The sequence below is a fragment of the Nesoenas mayeri genome (genome assembly GCF_963082525.1).
Source record: "Nesoenas mayeri genome assembly, chromosome: 9".
In the NCBI taxonomy this organism is placed as follows: Eukaryota; Metazoa; Chordata; class Aves; order Columbiformes; family Columbidae; genus Nesoenas; species Nesoenas mayeri.
The window spans coordinates 18,456,113-18,477,319 of NC_137557.1; the positions used below are offsets into that span (position 1 = coordinate 18,456,113).

The 21,207-nt window shown below is 47.3% G+C and overlaps 2 protein-coding genes across 12 annotated transcripts in view; both read left to right on the forward strand.

The window, feature by feature from the left end:
* Positions 1-9,761, forward strand: part of GIGYF2 (GRB10 interacting GYF protein 2) — a 78,133-nt gene extending 68,372 nt beyond the window's left edge. For 7 of the 10 annotated variants that reach the window (XM_080349501.1, XM_080349499.1, XM_080349504.1 and 4 more), the window contains 8 exons: positions 855-1,091; positions 1,668-1,790; positions 2,397-2,600; positions 2,718-2,923; positions 3,223-3,377; positions 4,214-4,383; positions 4,768-4,915; positions 6,580-9,761. In XM_080349501.1, the coding sequence (XP_080205627.1) occupies positions 855-1,091; positions 1,668-1,790; positions 2,397-2,600; positions 2,718-2,923; positions 3,223-3,377; positions 4,214-4,383; positions 4,768-4,915; positions 6,580-6,647 (1,311 nt within the window). In that variant the 3' untranslated portion in view covers positions 6,648-9,761. The remainder of the gene's footprint in view (positions 1-854; positions 1,092-1,667; positions 1,791-2,396; positions 2,601-2,717; positions 2,924-3,222; positions 3,378-4,213; positions 4,384-4,767; positions 4,916-6,579) is intronic. The other 3 variants (XM_080349508.1, XM_080349502.1, XM_080349505.1) reach the window with 1 other exon arrangement.
* A 239-nt stretch (positions 9,762-10,000) lies between these two features.
* SNORC (secondary ossification center associated regulator of chondrocyte maturation) lies at positions 10,001-19,360 on the forward strand. 2 transcript variants are annotated; one of them, XM_080349511.1, is made up of 4 exons: positions 10,001-10,327; positions 10,839-10,949; positions 18,334-18,519; positions 19,222-19,360. In XM_080349511.1, exons 2-4 carry the CDS (start codon positions 10,877-10,879, stop codon positions 19,329-19,331), a joined length of 369 nt encoding a protein of 122 aa, XP_080205637.1. In that variant the 5' UTR covers positions 10,001-10,327; positions 10,839-10,876; the 3' UTR covers positions 19,332-19,360. The 2 variants fall into 2 exon arrangements, with proteins under 2 accessions (XP_080205637.1, XP_080205636.1); XM_080349510.1 differs by lacking the exon at positions 10,001-10,327 and having other exon boundaries at positions 10,483-10,949.
* Positions 19,361-21,207: the final 1,847 nt, after the last annotated feature.

Sequence of the window (21,207 nt, forward strand, 5' to 3'; positions counted from 1 at the left end):
CCTTTAACATCATCTGAGATGAGCAGGTGTTTTATTCTTTGATAGTGGGTATAGTCTTGGCCCAGTACTGAAAGTTTTCAGCTTTTTTCTTCCCTTTCTTTTTTGTTTTTGTTTTTTATTGTTAGCAAGATTCTTTTTTCCCTTGGGGTCAGCTTTAGAAGTCCATATTGGAGAACTTGAGTTTCCAGCCCCGTAATTGGTAGTATAATGGTCCCTGAGCCAAAGTAATCTTGAAACACAATTGGCTTCACAGTAACTTGCAGGTCCATTTCAGAATTGCCGGTTATTATTTAAAAACTCCTTTTCAGGGCCCTCTCTTTATAAGACATTCATCACTGTTTCTGTCCCAGCACACAGTCATCTCCTTTGCAACCAGATGTTTCTTTTCCTTTGCAACTCTAGTGTTCAGTAATAACAGTGAACCTCATCATCTTTGTCATCCATCCTCTTCTTTCATGTCAACACCTCTTCTCCTTTTATTCCTGTTAAGTTTGATTCCAGTGAAAGTATAACAGTGCATGACTGTAGTATAAGCAGATAAAAGCTCAGATTCAGAAGGTGTGTAACTCCTAGAGGAAAAGTGGTCTGAAAGTAGCTAGTCTGAACTAGGCAGATGTCCTTCTCTTCCAAGTCGCTTGGTGGAGCAATGGGAAACTTATAATTTGAGGGGATATAGACTAAATTATTGGGCTTTCTTGTTTGAGAAATGTAAAGCTAGATGAATGACCTGAACAGCAAAGACTACAGATATAAAGGCCTCTCTCTCTTCTGTTGGGATCTTGATACCACAGAGCAGAAGTAATTTACATTTCCTAAGTCTACTTAGACTTTACTCTTCTTTATGTCCTGGGAAGGAAGAGGAGGCTGCCAAGTGGGCACGTGAAGAGGAGGAAGCTCAACGGCGACTTGAAGAAAGTCGACTACGTATGGAAGAAGAGGCAGCCAGACAACGGCTTGAAGAAGAAGAGCGAAAGCGCAAGGAGCTGGAACTCCAGCGCCAGAAAGAAATAATGAGACAGAGGCAGCAGCAGCAGGAGGCTTTACGACGGCTGCAACAGCAGCAGCAACAGCAGCAACTTGCACAAATGAAGGTAACGTGTTTCTATAGTTTAACTTCCTTCTTCAGCTCAGTGTAGTAAGTAAAACCACAGCTGAATTTAGGATTGTCTAGACTAGCTTGAACAGAGCAGGGAGCAACAAACTATCTGTAAGAGGGTGAATAGTGGACTTTGAAAGTCATGGAAAGAACAAGAGGAAAGTAAGTTGCAAAACATAAAAGGTTCAGTCGATAGAAAATTACTGAAGAGGGATTCACAGATGAGTACAGGTGTTTATTCAGTGCAGTGAGGAAGGGCCACTGCAAAGTTTCTGGTTTTTTGAATCAAAATGGACCACTATTTTTCAGGCAATTATATGTTACTTATTCTTGATGTACTGCGTCTTGGACACTATGATACATTGGAGGGAAGTTCAAAGAAACATACACTTTATACTTTGAGTGTACTTTTTAATACTTGTACCATTTTATACTTCCTATTGTTTTGTTAAAGTTTAAAGATGGCTTTCATTTTCCTCTGTGCTCTGGGCTTATACTGATTTCTCATTATTATACTTCAGCTATATTCTCTAAAACATTTTGTAATTCCTGATATGTCTTTCTGGTCTAGCTCCCATCATCTTCAACATGGGGTCAGCAATCAAATTCAGGAGCTTGCCAATCCCAGACCACACTGTCATTGGCAGAAATACAAAAGTTAGAAGAAGAACGAGAGCGGCAGCTTCGAGAAGAGGTAAATCCACTAACAGAGTGCAACTTGTTAGAGTGGACTCACTGCTTAACTGTCAACTAAATGATTAGAAGGAATAGTGAGGGTGAGGAAATAGTGTAACTGAAATAGTGTAACTCAGGGAAAATCCTGTCTTTCAGGCAATAAGTACTTGTTTGAAGGTTTTTATAGCTGCTTAATATTAACATTTGAGAGGAAGGGGAACAGGACCCTTTGAACCCTAGGATTGTAATATGTTCACAAAACAATATAAAATCATTTTGCATTTATACTGTAATTTGTTTGCAGATATGCACAAGCTCAGGGCATTTTAAGGGGTGCGGGGGCAATTGGTGGTAGGAAGGTATTCCTCCAGCACACCACATGCGTGGCTGGCTGCCCTCATGATTAGTCGAATTCATTCCATCCTAGGCTAACAAGCAATTTGTATTTATTAGTTACTCGATGCCTCCCTTCTTGGAGGAACTATAACAACTCAAAAAATAGTAGATCAGCCAGACTTTTCCAGAAGAGAGTGAAATCAGTTTAAAACAAGTTTCCCAGCTGGACTTTTGACTAGTAATGATGTTCTGTAAGTATGGACAAGCACTTTTGTCTTGCATGCAACAGCAAAGGCGTCAGCAACGTGAACTCATGAAAGCCCTCCAGCAACAGCAGCAGCAACAGCAGCAGAAATTGTCAGGCTGGGGTAACGTCACCAAACCAAGTGGCACCACCAAGTCTCTGCTGGAGATACAGCAGGAAGAGGCGAGGCAGATGCAGAAACAGCAGCAACAGCAGCACCAGCAGCCGAACAGAGTCAGAAATACTACGGTATGTATGGTGTTTATCTTATCAGTATGGAGAGGGAAACAGTTCACCATGTCTGTTCATTAGTGTTCTGTCAGATCTGGTGCTAATAACCAGGATCTCTTTGTTATGTTTCAACAGCACTCTAACCTGCACACCAGCATTGGGAATTCAGTGTGGGGCTCCCTAAACACTAATCCCAGCAACCAGTGGGCATCTGACCTAGTCAGTAGCATCTGGAGTAATGCTGATACCAAAAACTCAAACGTGGGTTTCTGGGATGATGCAGTGAAGGAAGTGGGACCTCGTAACTCGACCAATAAAAACAAAAGCAATGCCAGCCTCAGGTAGGAACTGAGAAGGAGCTTTTGCAAAGAAAGGCTACCACTCCTGAGATGATCACTTAGCAGTTATAACATCTTCATGTGTTTTTATTTTTTGCTGTGTCACTCAGGATGTGTTTTGACAACAGAAATAGCTAAATAGCTGACCATTCACAATTTATTTTGTCATCTCCTTGAAAAATTAGTTGTTTCTTAAACAGTGTTTGCATCTTGTAACGTAGTGAATCAACACTGTACTTTATGCTACACTATTGATAAGTCTGGCAACTTATAATTTATTTTATTTGTTTTCTTTCTCTCAGTAAATCTGTAGGTATTACAAGTAGACAAAACAAGAAGGTGGAAGAAGAGGAGAAGCTGTTGAAATTGTTCCAGGGGGTTAATAAAGCCCAGGATGGATTCACTCAGTGGTGCGAACAGATGCTTCATGCACTTAACACAGCCAACAACTTAGATGGTAAGAGGTGGGGAGGGGTGTAAATGATCCACCTTGAGAAACAATGTCCAGTTTGTTTCCTGACCAGATAGTTCTGAGTGAAAATAATAACATCAAAGTAGTGTTTTTAATGCAGTCAGCAAAATGGCATCATTAAATAGTGGTCTGAACAACGGGCTGCATCATCATCTCCATGGCTTTCACTGGGCTAACTAGAGTAAGTCAGTGGGACTGGAAACAGTTTTGAAGTCTGCCACCCAGAGCGGGTGTGGGGTTTTGGTGGCCATGGAAGCATTGTGAAGGCAGATGGATGAGGATCCAGTTCACTTTTAAGTGTGGGCTAAATTGTTATATGCGCCTGTGCAAAGCACTTTTTGGTGTGAAACTGGTTGGATTGTTTACTAATTCTGCTGGAGGGTATGTAGAGGAACTCCCACTCCAAGATCACAAACCGAAACCTTCTCGTAACAAAACACTGCAGGCTTCCCACTGCCTCCCACTTCAGGTCAGAGTGTGATGTTTTGTGCTTCAGCCAAAAAGAGGCTGTACTGATGACAGCACTGAGGAGAGTATTTTCCATTTGGGCTTTTAAGCTGATGGGCTACCGTTACCCTCAGGATTGTCAGTTTATTTTTCCTTCTCATTACGTTAGCTGGCTTTCTTACCCTTGCCTTGACTGTAAAATAGATGAAGCATTGTATCGTAGGGCTTTACTGTAGGGAGTCTAGAAGGGCAAGCTGTTTGTCATGGTTAGTAGATTAGCAAATATTTGAAACAGAAATCCAAAGTTCATGTTTATTGCATGCACGTGTTCATGTGTAACACTCATTCCCTCATGGTCTGCCTTCTTCTTGCAGTTCCCACGTTTGTGTCTTTCCTGAAGGAAGTGGAGTCTCCCTATGAGGTCCATGATTACATCAGAGCCTATCTTGGAGACACTCCTGAGGCCAAGGAGTTTGCCAAGCAGTTTCTTGAGCGCCGTGCCAAACAGAAAGCCAGTCAGCAGCGGCAACAGCAGCAGCAACAGGTACATCTTCCTCTCTATGCCCCTTAAGAGTGTACAGAGACTCTGTTCGAGTCTGAAGAGTCTGCCTTTCTGCTTGATTGGAGGATGAGCAAGATTTTACAGGTGACATGAAATGCAGAGAATAAAGCATATTTCAAATATTTACTGCAGAATCAAGTTTCCTTTATAATTAACAGTTGAGGCCAACTGCAGATCAAATAGTGTCTTAGCATGCTAATCCAGGATATGCTTTAGAAAGATGAGGTAGATGTGTTGGGTGGATGCATCAGTGGCTAACGCTGCCACATGTGATGTAGAAAGTGCTTTGGCCTCTCTGAATGTTTTCAATATAAATAAACCCAACTTAATTGCACCTTATAATCTTGTGCTTGCTTTGTTTTCTAGGATTCAGTGTGGGGGATGAACCACAGTTCGCTACATTCGGTCTTTCAGACCAATCAGAGCAACAACCAGCAATCCAATTTTGAGGCTGTGCAGAGTGGGAAGAAAAAGAAGAAACAGAAGATGGTTCGTGCAGATCCCAGCTTGTTAGGTCAGTGTTCATTTTTAGAAATTTATGTTTAATTTGGAAAAAGCCTTATGGAATATAGAATTCTTGTTAACCTTAAATGAGAATATTGAATTTGAGCAGAAAGGGCAGTTGTTGAAGTGTCTTTAGAATTTGTTTCAGTATTAGAGTTTTTAAATCATTAAATAATATATCAGTTTCATGGAAAACTTTTAGAACTTTTCAACATTAAAAGACTTCTTCGATACCTTGGTTATTACCTGGAAATCTTTAAGGTATTGAGGGATGCTAGTTAAACTGCCTTTCCTCCTTTGAGTTGACCTATGTCTGTTTTATGAATTAATGCCAATTCAGTCATTTAAGACAAGCATATTTTTGTATTCTTCTTAAGGAGCAGCTTCTTGAGGCTTGTCTTTATTCCTTCCTACCTTTTTATATGAGCTAACCACCTTAGCCAGAAAAGATGGTGAAGATCTTACAGTAAAAAAGCCTTTGTTTTATCTTCCCTCCTGTTCTCAACAAAATCAATACTTTTTAATTAAATTCACGTTTTCTGCCTTGAAGAATATGGAACTCTTCAGTGAATCCTGATTTATGCCACCCTTAGATGCTAATCCAGTGAGTCTGATCTCTGTCTTCAGTTGAATAGTTTAAAAATCTACTCATGTTGTGAAGAAATCACTAAATGCAATCGAGAACTTAAAACTGTAAGAGAACTAGCACGTGCAGCTTCTTAAAAATCAGTACACTGCATTACAAAATAATTCCAAAACCTTTTAGGTAACATACTGCCACAAGAGGGAGCCACAGCAATTTTCTTAAACCTGTGAACAGTGCTTTTTATCTGTTGAAAGCAGCCTCTAGCACAGAGGAAGCCTACATAGCAGTCTCAAGACATTGAAATGTCAGGTTTGTGTTTAGTAGCCTCACACAGGAAAATTCCTTTTTCCCATATGGGGTCGGTACCACCGTAACAGTTGGATTTCAGTAGGAAAGTTGCATATGATATATTGGATTTTTTATTGTAGAAAAAGTTTTTGCTTTTTCTCACACTTTTTTCATGTGCATCATGTCCTCGACAGTTAGAGTTAAAAGGTTTGGTAGAAGTTTAGGTGCATCTGGAGGCATCCGCATAGCCCTGTATGAATTTGTATGTTTTTCATGTTGTACTCCTGAGATAGAAGATTGTACAAAAGCATGGAAATACATGGAATTGCCACTAGATTTCACAGGTTCATGTACGTAGACTTTAAAGTAAGGGGTAGAATCACTCATACCCCCTGAATTGTTGAGTGTGATTCTACACGTGGATTCTGAGTTCACAAAATTGCTGATTGCTCATTGCTGAGCCACATCACCACTGTGCCTAAATGTGCCTTGTTCCAGCTCTGCAGATGACGTCTTTTAAATGAAAGTTGAAATCAGGCTTCTGATGATCTGTTTTTAAAGACCAAGTGTTACTTACCTAAATATACAATTGATTATCTTCTTTTTTTTTTTTTTTTTTAAGGAAAAAAACTCAAACAGTTTGGGTAATGATATCTTTAGCCTTGCTGATTTTCCCCATGAGTTATTTGATTTGTATTATTCACTTCATCTTACACATGCTGCTGCATGTGACAGATGTATTGCATCTAATACAATCTACCACATCCAGATTTTTAACCCAAGTTCTCCTTGTTTTACAGGGTTTTCAGTGAATGCCTCATCAGAGCGGCTCAATATGGGAGAAATAGAGACTTTGGAAGACTACTGAGCATGTGCAAATCAACTGGCTTTTCCTGCGTCTGTTAACCATGGATTCTCCGTTTTGGACACAGTACTCTCCACCATGCGTTCTTCTTCTTCGCCTTGCAGTGAATCACAGAATCAATCATCTCAGGCTGCTTCCTCTAGCCCCAGCAAGCCCTTTCTGCCTAGGACTGCACAGGCGTCATTCCTGCGGTCAGCCTCGAGTTGAGTGGACTTCGTTCAGAGTCCTGGGAGGGTGGGAGATAGGATTCGTTCACAACAAGGCTGATTTGGGCAGCGAGCTTTCACTGTGCTGTGATTTCTTCTGCTGACATACCTGGAAAAAAAAAAAATCAATTGGGATTCTGCAAAACCATTGCTTCCCTCTTCTGGTTACTCTTACCACATCCAACACGTGCAGTCAAGGAGAGAGAGAGAGTTTGTGGTTAACAGATGTTGGTCAAAACCAAAATGCCACACAGATACTGACTTCCGCGCTCCATCAGGGCAAGAGGTGCTCTCCCAAGCCAGGAGTTGCATTCATAAGCTAACCTTAGAACTGGCGACAGCAGGAGAGAGGGGCGGTGGCGGGCGCAGTTTAGCTTGGGTTGGTTTGAAGTTGCACACCCCCTGCCAGCCCTTCTCAGCACATTATTTTTGGAGGGAAAAGCTCGAGTCTGTCTTCATTAGGTGGTGATGCTGAAGCTGGTGGAGTTCCCCGTTGGCGTACTCCAGCCTTCCTGGACAAGTGGGGACTCCTACTCTGGGGAGAAAAAGTGGGGTGGCATCTCTTCTTTCAGGTTGAATTTATCCCTTAAATGCTACCTTTGGAGGGTTAGGACCAGTTTATTTTGAGCTCTTTTTCTGCAAATTTGTCTCGTTTAAGAGACAGTAGGATCTTTACCGTGTGGATCTTTAGTCTTTGGTGAGGGTGAACACTGGCTTTCAGATACACACCCCAGCAGTCTTAGCTAATTGTCATTTCAAGCAGAGCTTAGGTTAAGGAGCAGAGATGATGCCCTGTTGTCATGAAGAGAGACTGTGGAGGGTGAAGCTGTGTGCAATGACAGCCCTGCTTATCTTCTACACCTTAAACTACGTCACGCACCTTCACTGGGATCCATAATGTTCAAGTATTTATGGAATCATAACCTTCCTCTCTCACTGAAAGATTAACACCACCTTCCCTTCTCCACCCACCCATGTGCACACACCACAAAAGAAAGAAAACGAAAACTGCCAAATGCACTTAGTCTCAAGCCCCTGGTCCCGTCTCCCATTCCTAGAGGGTTATAACCTGCTGAGGGGGGTTTGCTACAGTTTTGGTGGAGTTGTATAAAAGTGTCTGTCTTGCTGTCATCACTGCCTAAAGAAAACAGTTCGAGTTGCTCAAGAGCAGTTTGGCTTTGGATTTTATTTCATTTGGTTTATTCATTTTTTGGGGTCACCTTCCCCTCCTCCTCCTCTCTCTTCCCCCTGCCCCCAAACATGTACAGTAACTATACAGAGACTGCTGCAGACTTGTATATAGTTTTTGGATCCAATAGCATGGAGAGACTTGGAACTGTTGCAAATCTGGTCTCCCTGTCTCCTTTGCTTTGTAAATTCATAAAAGGGGGAAGAGGGGTAGTTAAAATGTTTACAAAACTTTAAACTCCCTCTGAACTTTTGCCAGTGTGGGGGGAAAAGAGAGAACTTAAATAAAACCTGGTTGTATTATATCTGAGAGAAAACTTTTTGCTTGCTTTTGTCAAAGCTGAGTTTTGAGATAATTCCTGGTGCTAAAACTGACCCAAAAATCGACTCTCATCAGTTTTCGTCAAGAAACAACAAGCAAACACACAGGATGTGGGACAACAACTGCTGCTTTATTTCTGCCCTGGTGAGGAATACCGGTGGGTTTTTTTTCTACTTGATAATTTTAGAGTTCAAATAAACACCAGTAAGTTGAGATTGGAAAATACTGACAAGAAAGCTTTAATTTTTTCCCCCTCCCTCTCTGCACAGAAACACGTGCATTCAGGCTCGTGGTGTTTATGCAGGAGGGATCAAGCCGCTGCTGGTTTTCTGTTACTACAGATGCTTGGCCATGAAGCTTTTTTGTTGTTGTTGTGCCAGTTGGTAACCGCCCCACCCACTCCAATTCCCTTCCCTAAATGAGGGATTTGATTTCTCTCCTCAGCATAAAGTCCACACAGCCACCTTGTAGGCTTCCCTGTTTAGACAAAACCTTATTTTCCTTTTTTTCCAATTGCTGCTTGGTTTTGTGTGGAAAATCCCAGTAAAAGTTGATGATAAGCGTCCTTCTACCATTCACATCATCACAAAGAACATGAAATCAGTAAAGAACTAACTTCTACGGTAGCTTTGCATTATGTTTAGCTGATGTCTTGGAGAGAGAACAGTACATGTTAAGGCTGGTAATTTCACTTTGGTTTAATATCTTCATTTTTTTTAGTGTATAATGTGTCTGATTATTAAGTACTTTGTGTTTTGTTTTTGGTTTTTTTTTTTTAATGGCATGATCTAATTTCTACAAACTGATTTTGGACTACTCTATACTGTGTAACAAATAAGCAAAAGCCTGTTAATTTCCAGCTCAGCTGGGGAGCAGGAAGGGAACAATTCATCAGTTGCTAAATGAAAATGCAGAACTGCAAGCAGGGAAAACGTGCAATAATTTGTCAAACACCAAGAACCTTGCTCAGCTTCTGAGAATTTGTAGATAATGGGCCAGCAGGGAAGATCTTGCTCTTAATATTTTAATATTCTGGCTTCTGTACTTAGTATGAAGGTAAGATTCTAATATTCAGATTGTGCTCAAGTTGCTGCCCTGTCACCTTCTGTGATGAACAGGACCTCTTGCTGTAGCACAGGCTACTTGGATCAGTAGGGATGGGAAAAATAGGAGCTACAGCTTTGGATCTGCTGCTAGGTGTGTGTTTATGCACTTCCAGCTCCTTTTTGGGCAGAACATGAACCTGCAGAGCTAATGTGGCTTTGATCCAGGTTTGAAACAGGATGTTGAATTTGACAGTAGAGATGTCTGAGGTTTCTTTTGAGCATGTTTCACCAGGTGACAACTTAACTTCTCATTCTGCTGCAGGGACAGTGCTCAGCCCTCTTTCTGGCTTCCCCTTATGTAGCCAGGTACCTTTGCAAAGAACTGCAGCAGCAGGATGACTTACAGGAACACCTGAACTGTATCTGGCTGCCTGTCAGAGAAAGCAAAAAGCAAAGAGATCCCTTAGCAGAAAAATCTGAATCTGAAATTTAAGACAAAATTACTCATCATATTTTCAGATCATAAAGATCTGACACGGGGGATGTTTATGTACTCTTACATCTTATTCTGAACAGAAACTGTGAAGTATTTAATCCTCGTATCAACTTTTAAAAATCCTAATGAAATTCTTCCATCCTCTGACATTGAGGTGGAGTGGTTTTGTACACTTCATCCTTTTCCAAATTTCTTACTAGTGCGAGCGTGATCTGAAACAAACCTCAGTTTTCTCTGTGGTGAACTTTTCGTGAGCCCGCTTGTTGGGGAGGGCCGGAGTGGCAGCGGGTTGCAGGAGGAGGCAGCGTCCGTGCAGTTTGGATCTGAGGAGGTTGCTGGCCTCGCCTGGCGAAGGAGCTCTCCTGGAAGGCTTTTAACAGGCGCTTCTGCCAGCAGAGACCACACACAGCTCCTCATACACCTCGGTAAGTATTACACCCACAAAATGACATGCCATGGAGCTGCTCTGGCTCCATTTTGAAGCATTTTAGCCTCAAGATTGAGGCACTTACTCTTTGCTGTGCCCAATATGGGAAGGGCATTGAGGAGCAGGCAGAGCCCTTGCTTGGATTCAGGGGTTGTTGCCTCAATGGGTCTTGTGTTATTTCCCACCCCACGGGATGGCTGGACAAGGGGCAGACATTCCAGGAGCATCTCCACGTCCCCTAGGAAGGGCTCTGACCTCGTAGGGTGATGGGTGCCGAATTCCGACTTTGGCTGCCTGTGGGGTTGCAGGCAGGGATTGGGAGGGTGGAGCTGCCTGGGGAGGAGGTGTGTGCTCTGCGAGCCAGAGAGAGCAGCTCTCCGCTGGGCTTTGCGCTCTCTCCATCCACTTGCTCTGTTGGGAAGAATTTATTTATTTTTATATTTTTTTACCTGACTGGACAAAGTTTTTATTGTACCAGTGAAACTTCCAAGTTGTTTTGTACTTTGAAGAACTTTAAGAATTCCTGCTGCCTTTCCCGAGGGAAGCCATGCCCTACCACAAAGTCCTGTGTCTGGTCCTGCTAACGTTGGTCGGCATCCTGGTCCCTGCTGTGCTGGCAGGTAAGGAGCTCTGTCTGCATTTAAAGCCCAAAAGTGCGGGAGATCTTTTACTAACCTGCCTCTCCATCTCCTCTCCTTGCATATTTTCTCTCCCTCCCCTAAAAACATCCATAAGTACTTATTGAATTAGAATTGAGTAATGGAAACTAGATTTGGCATTGGTGGCTGGTGGTGAGTAAAACTATATTCTCCATCCTCAGACCATGTTGCTCTTGAGGAAAATGGAGAAAATCCTGTGTAATTTTTCTGAAGCTGAGTAGCAGTAGCAGCTCCAAGCATTAGCAGCAGTGCATCGGCAGGCAGGTCAGTCAGCAGCAGACAGAGAGCTCTCAACAGTTGATGGGGACAGGTTTTCTGACTGCTTTAAATGGCAGGAAAAGTTACAATCTTTAAACATTGTTCTTTGGCAGAAGAATATGCGCCGATTTCTGGTTCCTTCTGTGCTTTCTGCTACAGCAGAGCCCTTTGCAGCCACTGTAAATAGCAATGTGAACGTGTTGATGAAAGCACTTGGCTTGGTCAAAGGCAGAAAGGTGCATCTAAACTGAGTTTTCTGGAGCTGGGTGCAGTGAGGGGCGGTAGTGCTGGGAAGGTATGTGGCTCTGGCTCCAGCGAGGTGATGGGGATGGTTAATGAGAGATGCTTATTCTGTGAGGTGTGATGTTTTAAGGAGGCGGCTGGTAATTTCAGCTTTATCTGCTCACACCTTTCACAGAGTTGAAGGGAACCGAAGGCACAACTGGCTTCAAAGGCTGATCTGAGAGGGTTTCACAGTGAGGGAAAACCAGCTCTCTGACCATCTCCATAGATGGGCTATGAGCATACGGACAGCAACTCCTCGGGGAGCTGCCTTCCCTCAAAGCCTCTTTCCTGAGCTCAGGTGAGGCCAAAGGTATGGATGGCTCAAGCCAAAATAACAGGCAAGAACACAGCACTTGTTTTCCTGAATTCCTGTCCTGCCTTCCAGGACCTGGAGCAAGGCTGGATTGCAGGTCCCTTGCAGTTTGTCCTGAGCATCACCTTGCAGGGAGATCCTGGCCAGCCCTCTAACAGATGAAATTATTTATTTTTAAAGGAGCTTTCATACAGGTAGGGAAATTACCTAGCTGGAATGCGTGCGGATCCAAGAGCAGAATCACTGTAGTATTTCCCCTGCAGATCCATCCCTTGCAGGACACTTTCTTACTGGGAAACCTTTGGAGTAACTAAGAAATGAGCACTCAAAAGTGGATGTTTTCTTTCTCAAATCCTGAGCTTTGATTTTTCCATAGTGGAACATTAATTGCTTAAGCACAGTTTCAGTTCATAGCTTGTTCATGTTCCCAAAGCAGTGGCAGTCGTCTTCCCCAAAACCAGGTAAGTTTTATTCTTAACTGTTAACAGTACTTCACTCTGCAGAAATTGATTCATTTCCAGTGAAAATTTGATCTGCTTCCTCTCTGAGCTAGGGTTTCCTTTACGCTATCTTAAGTTTCCAATATTCGGCGCATATTTGCTCTGTCTCCTGTCTTGCCAGCTTTCCTGTGTACTTGCTCTCGGCTCAGCATTGCTGCTATGGCTTGTACCAAACTGTCGCTGTCTCCCGGTGTCACTTTGCTCCCGCGAAACACCCCAAGTTCACTTGATTCTTTTACTGGATGAGTCTCTCTTGTGCAGTGAGGCCAGTAGCTCTGAGGAGCTCTGTACATGCAACATTCTGATCCTGGGGCGTAGGAGAGACCCCACGTTTTCTCTGTCACATTTTAGAGGCTTGGGGCCCTCTTAAATTTGTTCTTTTCTGCTGCCTCAGAACAGGACATGAGGAAACCAGCCTGTATGAGAAGCCATCCCAGGAGCAGAAAGGATTTTCTGTTGCATCAGGAGTTGGAGGGGTACCTACCTCCCCTCAATACAGGGGCTTTTAGTGCATAGTGGAATTTTTTTCTGCTTTTCTCCCCATTAGAAAAGGAAATTTCCTGCCTTGTGCAGATGGAGAAGGGAAGGGCACACAGACAGCCCTCTGGTCTCCGTGCATACACATGCAGCCCTGCCTTTCTGTAAACAAGTTTATTTAACGTTCGTCAGCACCGAAACGCTCCGTGCTGCTCCACACTTGAGCTGCCAGTGCTGGCCCGTCACAGGCTGCCCTTTGTGCTCCCTGTGAAGGCCCCTTTTCATCCCTGCGCTGGCCCTGAGCCCGCTGTGGCTACCTGGGGCCGGACAGCCCGTTGCTGGCCTCAGAGTTCACCTCCCGTCTCAGCACCTCGTACTTTCCATGGCAAAGCCCTCCATGGTGAGCAGAGTCTGCCCTGGAGAGGATGGCAGCTGGCACTGGCCGCGCAGACCTGAGGTCCAGAAAGAGTTTTTCCTTCCTCGTTGGATTTAAATTTATCGCAGTGGTGACTGGGAGCTAAAACCCACCAAAACCTTCGAGTGAGTGCTCAGGAGTTCAGCGAGATGTGAAGGATCTCTGCCAGCCAAGGTTCCCATCTGGGGGTAGCAGTCAGAGCACTTTTGGGGTGCTGCTGGGTCATGTACCTCAATCCAGCTTCTTGCCCAGCCAGTCTGGTTTCCTGGACGATGTCTGAGGGCTCTGTGACTGGAGAAAGTGTGAATTTCTCCTTCAAGTTACTAAGCTTTTCCTCAACATCCCTTTTTTCAAAGATGGGGAAACAACTGAGTTTTTAACCCTCTTTGTCCCATGTTACCTAGGTGCATCAGGAAACAGAGCCAGTCCAAGGGCCTTCTGCACACCCAAATCCTCTCTGCTTCTTTCTCCAAACCCAAGTGGAACTTAGGAGGATTGTAAAGAATGGAATTTTTTTTTCCTATTAGCAAAGCCAGTTTCAATTCACTTAATGGATCATGAGCTCCAAGGGAAGTGGAAGTGAGTAAAAAGCCTTGGCAAGGCCCTGGCTTCCAAATCGTGTGTATATTTTGTAGCTAAACTGTGATTGTAGGCTCATGAGTTCCTTTGTTTTGAGCTAATGTGGAAATACATTATACTGCTATAGCACATCACAATGTGTACAGGGGAAAAAAGTAGCAGAGCAGGAGATAGTCTTTATTATGCCAAAGGAAAACATACAGAAGACTTGGTCCAAGGACATCATTCTGTAGCAGCTCGTGTGTCTTCATTTTCAGCAACAGGAGAATAAAAGATTATTAGGAAGCTTTTAAAGTTCAAGTATTAGAATGTGAGAAGTAGTACGTTGTTTTTGTCAGGCAAATTTCTTAAACGGATGCAGTTGATCCAATGGATCCATCCAGACTTAGAGCAAGTCTTTGTAGACTGTTAGTCAACCATGCTCAGCACCAGTGCTCCTGAGGAATTTACTGACATGAGCACCGGCTCCCAGTGCTATGGCTGGAGGTGGAGAGTGCTCCAGGAAGCAGCAGGTGACTGTAACCTTTCCCTCCTCCATGTAATGGATGTAACACAAATACACAAAAATCTGTAATTAGGAATAAAAACCATCACGTTCTGAGAAAGGACGTTGGGTGCCATGAAGTTGGACCTGTAAACTGTTGTGACTGGAGAAACTCTGTGCCATGTGCAGGTTACAGCAGCTGCCCTTCCCTCTTTCCCAGGACCACTGAGCATCTGTGTCCTACTGAGCTCTCGTTTCTGTCACTGTAAGTGTAAACTTGTCACCTGATAGAGGAGGAAAGTCTCATTGTCATTTCCTGTTGAAAGGCTGTGAGGATGATGAGATGCTTGTACCAGGAAGAGTACTGGTCATTGGTGAGTGATCTCTGGGCATGAAGATGTTTGGCCACATCTGCCTGCCTTGAGGTCTTGCAGGCCACCTGTGGAGAGGTTCTGGTTGGCCCTTGTCTTGAAGGATCATTCGGATTTGATCGGCTTCCTCAAGAGCTATTGCTTGTGGAGACTTTTCCGCTCTTCTCTTTCAGCCACTGAGTATCTGGGGCAGCTGCTGCCATGTCACCGTGCTGGCAGCTCACCCACCTCCTTCTGATTGAACATAGAAATCGTGTTTTTGTCAAGCTGCCTTTGGTGTCATCCATCCTGGATCTCACTGAAGTCCTGGTGGGTCCCTGCACCATTCAGAAAACTCCCAATCTGTTTCTTTATAGTGTAGTAACTGGTATTTTCTTCCTTTTTTCTGACCTCACTTGAAACTAAGCTGTGCTGGAGAGAGGGAGACTGTGCAGTGTAGTATAGTCCTGGAGTCTTGCTTATGCACAGAGAAACTGAGCCCAGAAAGAAGAGGGACTTGAGGTGGTCACGTAAAACAGCAGCCTCCTGAATCAGGTCCCATGCCGCAGTGTACCCAACAGGAGAGTGTCCCTTGAGTAGGGGCACACCTTAGTAATAGTGTGTGTAGAGAGGACAACTGGTGACTCTGGTTGTTGAAGAAACCAGCTGGGTGTGTGCAGATAGTAGGATGGGTGTTTGGGCTTCTCACACAGGTGGATTTATGGAGGCACATGGTTAGTTTAGGGAGGGAAAAATCAAAGGCAAGTCTTTGAAGGAAAGTTGTTGGTTCTCCTGGGCTGCAGCAGTTGGCTCAGGAGGACTTGCCTGCGAGTGCCTTCCTCTGGGGATTCTGCTTGTGTTTGGCTTTGCATTTCCCCTGCCCTGTGTGCCTGCTGTGACAGCACCGAGGTGCAGGGACTGAAGAGAAGACCCATCAGCAAGCCCTGGCTCTTGATGGTGTTAAGATGCAGGTATTTCACTTTATGTATGTGCACGATTCTGCTGCTGCTGCTGCTTCTGAGCTGACAACTGCTAGGGAGGCACTAGACCTGACTGAAAGGAGTTGTGTTTCCCTTGGTGGAAGAGCCGTTAAGGTAAAACCGCAAGAACTCAGGATAGAAAACTCGTGTGTAGCACACTCTGGTCTTTCTGTGAGGGAGAACTGAGAGCGTGTTTTAATCAGGTGAGGGGAATTAACAAAATACATATCCAGAAGCTATCCAGGTCTTAAAAATCACTGAGATCATAAACAAATTAGACCGTTTCCTCTCGGTTATCAAATATAAGCTCTGTGCCCTGCTTGAAGAGACCTGCAATAAATTTGTCAGGAATTAGGTGCACTGGGGACAGAAGAGACTTTCTGGGACCTGTGGGTCTGGTTAGAAAAGGAGCCTTTGCGCTATGGTTGAAAGGAATAGCGCTCCCTCCTCATCCCTTTGAGAACAGAGAGCTGGGAAGACTCTCCTTGGGTCCTGCAGAGCCTGGATGGTGCCTGCGGCTGTTACAGATCATCTGAATTGACGCCTTTCCTCCCCTGGTCAGACACGAGGGTACACCCAGCTCTTCTGGCTTTGGAGAGAAAAACATTATTGGGAAATACAACAACGATGTTCTCCCTGCTGATGGGAATGGCCGTGGTGTTGGTGCTGGCCCTGGGGCTGTTGACATAGTCACGAAGGTTGTAACTGGAGTGTTGCTCTTCTGTGTGGAGTTTCTCCATGTGCCAAAGCAGCCTGGAATGGGGCTTCAAAAGCGTGAGGTACATTTGGTCTGTGCCTAAACCAACAGCTTCCTACTGGCACTGCTGCTGACTGAACAGCCCCAGCTCTGCTCGCTTCCTTTCCCTGTCGTGTTAACTGCATTTACCCACTAAATTCTGTGCTTCATCCTGATCTGTCCCTGATAGCTAAACCACAGGATTTGTGGAGGAGAGGTCCGCTGGAGATGGAGCTTCTGGATGGGATGCGAGTCTCCAGCTCTGCTGGCTGGTTTTGCAGGATGGGTCGGGAAGGGCTCTGCAAGGGGCTCAGGTGTTTCTGGGGAGCCCTCATGGAGCACAAACCTCTTGTGTGTTCATACAGGGGACCTGAGATCCACCTCTGCTGCAGTGACTACAGATGTACTGTGTGTGTGGGAACATGGGATTTGCTGCTGCTGCAGCTTCTCCCCGTGTAGGCTGGCCTACTGTATGCTGTTACTGCCTGGGTTAACTGGCACAGGCCTCAGAGTCGCGGTTCTTTGCCTCCTTGCTTGTTGGGTCAGAATTAAACCTGGCACCTGTCTCGCTGAAAACCCTGTAGCTTTTGTGGCTGCAGAAAGGACTTTCCAGAACTAGTCTGGAACCTTGCTGTGTTCCCAGGTCTGCAGGCAGCCTTGCACAGCTCCAGGGATAACGGGAGCTGCTCTTTGATGTGAGCCCTGCGGTAAGCCCTAGCACAAACCATGCAGGCAGCAGAGGTGAGTGTTTCGGTGTGGGCCCTTCTGTTTCTTTTGGTACAGGGCTCCTATGGGAGAGCACAGTGTGGTGGAGCCCGTTAGCGCCGATTCTTCAGCTTGCTCTCCTCCCACCAAGTGCCGGCTGCCTGTGGGAGGCAGGGAGGGCTCCGGGTACTCAAAGCTGGGGCTGGCACTGCTGAGATGTGCTGCTGCCACCTCTCTTGCTGGGTCACAGAGAGCTGCAATGGCACTGGGGCGAGTCTCCAAGCGCCCCTTGTACACCAAGAGACTGTGTGTCAGAGCCGGGGTGCCTGCAGATGCCTCTGTGCCTTGCCCCAAGGAGCCCAGGCTGGTTGCTCTGGCTCCTCTGCTGCCCTTTTTCCTATCCCAGGCAACCATCGTGTCACTTCAGTTGGGCCCTCGTGGTGGATGCTGTTAGATTTGGGGTTTTTTGCCCCCTTCTTTTTTTTTTTTTTCCTCTATCCCAGTGCAACATTCCCAGTGGTTTCGGCAGGGACCTGAGGAATGTCTCCCGCTCCTGCTGGGGCTCAGCTGAACAAGCCGGGCATTGACAGGGAGCGCTCGGCGCAACCACACACAGACAGGGAGGGCTCTCTGGTTTGGTCCCCGACCCCACAGTGGGAAGAAATAACATCAAACGGAGCCTGGCCCTGCTTTCATCTCGCCAGCACGGCATGGAGGTGGGGCACGAGGAGGTCGAGGCTCTGGGGCTCCAAGCTGGGGGAGCCGTGTCCTGTGCAGTGCCAGTGCGTCCAGCAGCCTACACCACATAGGCTGGTGGTGCAGGACAGAAAGGCCCTGGAGTGTCCTGAATTTGGCCAGCGCAGGTGGCCGGTTGGCCTCTGCCTGCTGCAGGAATGTGACAGCCCCTCCCAGCCTGGTCCCCATGGGCAAACTGTCTGTGCCTGTGCACGCAGTGTCTGTTTGTGCACGAGCCAAGGTGGCGTGGTTGTGGAGAGCTCCCTGTTGTCCCATGTGTGCTGTGCATACGCTGGGTTGCCACAAAAGCCTGCGGCAGCATGGTTTTACAGTGGGGCATGGGCATTGCCTTCAGCTGGCACCAGGGGTCAGTGCCCTTTTGGAGGAGGGCTCTGCCCCTTAGTGTTTCTCAGCCCTGGGATCACCCTCCATCCACCCCAGGGCACTTGGCAGGCAGCTGGAGCCTGTGGCTGTCACCTGGCCAGGGCCACCTGTGCCCAGAAGTGACCGTGGCTGCTTGTCTCCCAGCAGAGTACCCGCAGGGCCCGGTCCCCACCCTCTGGAACGAGCCGCCTGAGTTACCCTCTGGAGCCGGCCCCTTCGATGCGGCCACCACCACAGCCCAGCCATCAGATGCCACCGCATTTCCCCCATACACCTCCGAGCTGGAGCCCGAGGACACCACCCACCTGCACCGGCTGGACGCCGGGGATGGTATGTGGTTGCACCACGGGCATGGGGCATCTGCACTGTGCATTTGCTCTTTATGTCACCTCCCAGGAGCTGTTTGAGGTGGCCTGTCCCCAGCCATGTTGCTGGGGTGGGAGAGCGCACCTGTATTGTCTGCTCAGGGAGACTTCCATGCCAAAAAGCCTCTGCTGCAGGGTGCTCAGCAGCCCCAGAGCAGCTGCTGAGGCCTTTCCTCCTGCCCTGGGTCTGACCTGTCACAGCAGGTACCTGCAAAAAGGAGCCCTGAGCACAGGCAGAGCTCTCCAGGCAGGAGTGTGCTTAAAGCTTGTCAAATGGGGAATGTGAGCACCTTCCCTGGCTCCTGAGCTACAGCAAACACCTGTTGTGATGTGGTTCTGTAACAAGCAAAGTGAATCTTTGCGTGGGTGTTCACAAGAAAGCTGAGCACCAAAGACCTGCTTTGTGGCAGCTGTCCCTGTCACCAGAAGGTGTCTAAGGGGCCGGTGGCTGGTTCCAACACCCTGCCCAAGAGCTTGATACTGCTGGGGCACAGTATCTCAGCTGTGTGGGGACATGGGAACATGGCCACCATGGCCATGACCATGCCCCTTCCAGGGCAGAGGTGTGGCTGCAGATTTGCTGGATGTGCATGATGCCCACAGACCTTCCCATCTGGGACCCACTGGCTCTGCTGACCTCACACCACCTTGTTCTCTGTCTTTGCAGGCTCACTGGGGCCTGGAGCTATCGGTGCCATTGTCATCGCCTCTCTCCTGGGTACGTCTGTGCTTGTGGCCTTGGTCGTCATCACGCTGAGAAAGTTCTCTGCCTCCTGAGCTCAATAAAAGATTTTTCTGTATTACAACCAGCCCGTCTCCTGCCCTCAACTGCTCCTGCTCCCCATCTGCCTGAGGCCCCTTGCAGAGAAATGCAGCCGTGGATGCAGCAAAGGGCACTGGGCTCTGTGCCAGGCAGCAAAGCTGCAGCCTGCAGTGCTCCGTGCTCTTAACATGCAGATCTCCTGAGTGCAGAGATCTGGCAGGCTTGGCTGCAGCAGCCGGTGTCACCCCCACAGGCAGGAGGGACCTGAGCAGTGAGTGGCTTTGAGCTGGCAACAGCTCTCATGGTGTCACCCAGGTGGTGGTCAGAGTGTTGGGCATCACCTTGCACAGCTGTCCTTCTGAGGGGTTGTTCAGTTGGTGTAAACCACCCTGGTATTGCCCTGGTCTCATCCTGCCCCATGTTCACGTTCAGCCCCCTTCCACCCGCTGTATTTGGGCCGGTTGCCCCCCACCATTTGCACTGGGGAGGCAGCGAGCAGTTGATGTGAGGAGAGGAAGAAGATGTACACATGTTGCTTTGGCGCTGGCTTGTTCAGCTATATTTCATCACACGGAAAAACGAGACGACAAGAAGTTCCCTTCAGTTCGCTGAGGCAGCCCGGCGGGGGCCGGGAGGGCTCCAGCCCATGTTTGTGGGCCCCAGGCCTGGCCCTGGACAACACTTGAGACCACTGGAATGGAGGCGTGCAGGGCTGGGTCTGAGGAAATAACACTGGGTGCCACTTGGTGCCTGAAAATGACACAGCCTGTGCCTGGGGCTTGGAGTCCTAAAAAGTCACAATGGAGCAAGAGGGGCTGGGGGTAGTCCCAGGGCTTGGTGGTGGGTCATGGGACAGTGCATGGCAGCCCAGGGCCCCTCTCCTTGCAGCGAGGAACTGGTGTCCTGGCCCTGGGGAGCCTGGGTCAGTCCCAGAGCTGTTTCTGATGGGCGAGGGAGATTTCTGTGCTGTGAGAAACATCCCAGGTGGGTGTGTGGGGCTGTACTGGGCTGGCTGCTGGGCTGCAAAGCTGGAAGATCTGGGATGTGCCAATTTCTCAGGTAATTTTAAGGACTTCTTAGAGCTAGAGATCATCTGGATTTTGCATTAGAGAATTTGTGGCTGCTGCAAGGTCTTAGACCCTTAGCTGGAGGTTTGGTTGTATTCAGCTGCCTGCAGGGTGACCTGACTTGGGCTCATTTCACAGGGACACACCATTGCACCAGGCTGGAGGCTGTGGTCCGGTCCTGGCTGCAGCTCTGGACTGGGTACTGGCAGGTGGCCAGGGCAAGCGCAGCTGTTGTCATATGATGGCAGTAAGCTGGGCCTGAGAGGGGAACCCCTTTGCTGCTGTTCTGTCCTGGGGGCTGGCTGCAGCCCCCCCCGCCAGGGCAGGGCTGACTCGGGGCGGCAGTGCCCAGGACAGCCCTGCGGACAGCCCTGACCCTCAGTTGGCTCCCGTCTCACACCCCATGTAGCCCATGGACCAGCTCCAGAGCCAGCGTCTCCCTGGTGTCCTGTGTCCTCCCCTTGCTGCCACCAGCATGGCCGTGCTCCTCTGCTCTGTGTGTGGCTCTGTGGGCAGGCGGCTGCTTTCCATCCCCTTGTCAAGCGTAACCGTGGCAGCACAGGCCACAGTGCCTGGAAGACTCTCCTTTGCAGTGTTACAGAAAGATACCAAATCATCGCTGTCCCTGATGGATGCTGGCTACAGACTGGGAACAGCCTGTGGCCAAGGCCATGTGTGGGGCTGTTCAGAGCAAGGCTGCTGAACAACAGGTGGCTGCTGTGGGTCTGTCCCCTGGCCCATCTCAGTGCTGCACCTTGGGCTTCATGCGATGCTCAGTGCTGCAGCTGGAAGGAGTGATGATCCATTTCTGCTGGCGACAGAG

Bases quoted from the DNA above. Each gene is read 5' to 3' on its own strand.
- SNORC (XM_080349511.1), top strand. From the start codon at position 10,877: ATGCCCTACCACAAAGTCCTGTGTCTGGTCCTGCTAACGTTGGTCGGC. The intron at 10,950-18,333 runs GTAAGGAGCTCT...CTTGTCTCCCAG, and splicing joins GGTCCCTGCTGTGCTGGCAG to CAGAGTACCCGCAGGGCCCG. The intron at 18,520-19,221 runs GTATGTGGTTGC...CTGTCTTTGCAG, and splicing joins CCGGCTGGACGCCGGGGATG to GCTCACTGGGGCCTGGAGCT.